The sequence below is a fragment of the Myotis daubentonii genome, chromosome 9 (genome assembly GCF_963259705.1).
Source record: "Myotis daubentonii chromosome 9, mMyoDau2.1, whole genome shotgun sequence".
Taxonomy (NCBI): Eukaryota; Metazoa; Chordata; class Mammalia; order Chiroptera; family Vespertilionidae; genus Myotis; species Myotis daubentonii.
Genome location: NC_081848.1, coordinates 44,811,892 through 44,814,734, shown reverse-complemented (window position 1 = coordinate 44,814,734; position 2,843 = coordinate 44,811,892). Strand labels below are relative to the sequence as shown.

The window sequence follows — 2,843 nt, the reverse complement described above, 5'->3', positions numbered from 1 at the left end:
ACAGTAGCTCAGAGAGATTAAAAGTGAATGAAGTTAAGCAACTTGCTTGCTTAAAATGGTCAGGACATTGACTTGCTTCTGTAACCTCTGAGGCCGAATACTAAGGAGATTCCCTGTGAAATCATCTTGTGCTGTAGCTTATTCCAATGCGTTGAGTGACCCTGGATTTCTACAGTTAGCTTTACCTGTGCTGTACTCTGAGGGGCTGTGTTATCTGACTATTCTCAACGACAGCAGATGGTTGAAACAAAGCTGTGATTAAATACTTTTCTTATCCTGAAAATTACCTTCAAACAATCATGTCTGCTTCTACTACCAATTCCTCTGTATTCATTCTTACAGGGTTCCCTGGCCTGGACCAGTACTATCCCTGGTTTTCAATTCCCTTCTCCTCCATCTATGCTATGGTTTTCATGGGAAACTGCCTGGTGCTGCATGTGATTCGGACTGAACCGAGCCTGCATGAGCCCATGTTCTACTTCCTGGCCTTGCTGGCCCTCACTGACCTGTGCATGGGGCTGTCCACAGTGCACACGGTGCTGGGGATCCTGTGGGGGCTCAGCCAGGAAGTCAGCCTGGATGCCTGCATTGCACAGACTTATTTTGTCCATGGTCTCTCTTGCACAGAGTCCGGAGTCGTTCTTGCCATGGCTTTTGATCGCTTTACTGCCATCTGCAATCCTCTGAGATACAGATCCATCCTGACTAATAGCAGAGTCATTCATTTCATGGTGACCCTTGTGCTGAGAAGCGCTGTGTCCATTCTTCCTGTCATCATTCGTCTGAAGTTCTTCCATTACTGCCACCCGCATGTCCTCTCCCACTCTTTCTGCTTGCACCAGGACCTGCTCAGGCTGGCCTGTTCCGACATCCGCTTCAACAGCTTCTATGCCCTGGCTCTCGTGATCTGTACCCTGCTGTTGGATGCTGTCCTTATTCTCATCTCCTATGTTTTCATCTTGCATACAGTGCTGGCAATTGCATCTCGGGAAGAGAGGCTCAAGTCTTTGCAGACCTGTGTTTCCCACCTCTGTGCTGTCCTGGTTTTCTATATTCCCATCATTGGTCTCACCATGGTTCACCGCTTTGGGAAGCACCTCTCGCCTTTGGTGCATGTTCTTATGGGCAACATTTATATTCTCTTTCCACCCCTGATGAATCCAATCATCTACAGTGTCAAGACCCAGCAGATTCGAAGCAGGATGAAGAAGTGGTTTTCTTTGAAAATGTAGGGAAACCTTTGAATTTTATTCAGCAAAATGGTTTTTTCCCCTTCATTGATTAAGGTATTACAAATGTGTCCTTACCCCCACTGCCCGCCCCCATCTTGCCCTCACCCTTACCCTCTATTGTCTGTGTCCATTGCTTATGCTTATATGCATGCATACAAGTCCTTTGGTTGATCTCTCTCCCTTACCCCCACCCTCCTTATCCAGTAAAATGTTTTAAGATAAAAAAACAATAATGCTAGTTCCCATATGTTCAATAACCTATAATTTGTAAAATATTTTCTAAAAACTTCTGTTCTTTTATGAGGACTAGAGTATTAAAAAAAAACAAAAAAAAAACAGAGTAAGTGCTAATAGTAGAGAGGTGGTAGAACTAAGTTTTCCTAATACACATTCCAGAAAAGATTTCTGAAAGCTTTCTGGAGGATAATCATAGCAATTATGGACATGACAATAAGTGTCTTTGCATTTCGTTGACATTTTCTTTCAGCATGGTTATCATATGAAAATTGTGTTAACCTTAGTTTGACAATATTTTTATTTAAAACTAGACACATTTCTGTTTAAGATTTTGGAAGCATGGTTATAGTTTAGACTTTTTAAAAATGGTGTTCATATCAAAATATATGTGCATTCCTAGAGGAGAGTTGTGCTGAACTGTGATGCTGACCCTTCCCTCTCCTATGTTCCTTTTTTCCCATTAATGACTCCGTGCAAGTCCATTAAAGGGATTTTGAAATGCAAAGATTTATGATTTATCTATTTCAAAGATATTTCTCTTTAATTCTTTCTACACTCTGAAGATATATCTTATTGCGTATAACTTTTTCATTTAATTTTTTTTAAATTTATCTTTATTGCTGAAAGTATTACAGATGTCCCCCTTTGTTGTTGTTGTTCTTTTATCCCATTGACCCTCTCCACCCTACACTTGCATATATATATGCGTGTCCATGGGCTATGCATATATGCATATAAATTACCTGGTTTACCACCACCACCACCCCCCGCCCCCCCCGCCCACCCCAGGGTATTATACTAACAAATATAAACCAGACAAAGATAAGTATCACATGGTGTCATTTTACATTTCTATACATATTTTATCATTATCATTTCTTCATGCCATTTTAAGTTCATAAAATCTTCAGAAAAATATTTTAGAAGTGATTGCAAAAGCCCAATTGAGAATTAATGATGACCTCTCTTAGAGTAATGGTTGTGAAAATAAAAATATAACAAAGATGAATGATATTGTGGACAAAAAGGAGCCACATGTTAACCTGACTAACTCAGGGATGACCTGTGTGGCAGCCTTGCAAACTCAAGATGCCTAAAGTAACCATAAAGGATGGTCTGAAATGAAAACCTTCAATTAAAAAGCAGTTTATAGTGGGTAGTCATGTCCTAGGTTAGTATCTTCCCTGACAAAGATCAACTTTGATCTTCACTAAACCTATTTTTTGCATCTAAGATAACATACCTTCTGAATGTCAGGGTAACTTGTAACTTCCCTTTTTCCAGACCCCTCAGGGCACAATCAATGTGCCAGGACACCAGGAACAGAGACCACAAATTCCCTCATTGTTATTGTTAATTGTTGACTTTTAACTA

General features: G+C 40.3%; 1 protein-coding gene across 1 annotated transcript; it reads left to right on the top strand.

Moving 5' to 3' along the window:
• The first annotated feature begins 293 nt into the window (after window positions 1-293).
• On the top strand, window positions 294-1,232 carry LOC132242128 (olfactory receptor 51V1-like). The gene has a single exon (XM_059711044.1). It carries the CDS (start codon window positions 300-302, stop codon window positions 1,230-1,232), a length of 933 nt encoding a protein of 310 aa, XP_059567027.1. The 5' UTR covers window positions 294-299.
• The last annotated feature ends 1,611 nt before the right edge of the window (window positions 1,233-2,843 follow it).

Bases quoted from the DNA above. Each gene is read 5' to 3' on its own strand.
- LOC132242128 (XM_059711044.1), top strand. From the start codon at position 300: ATGTCTGCTTCTACTACCAATTCCTCTGTATTCATTCTTACAGGGTTC.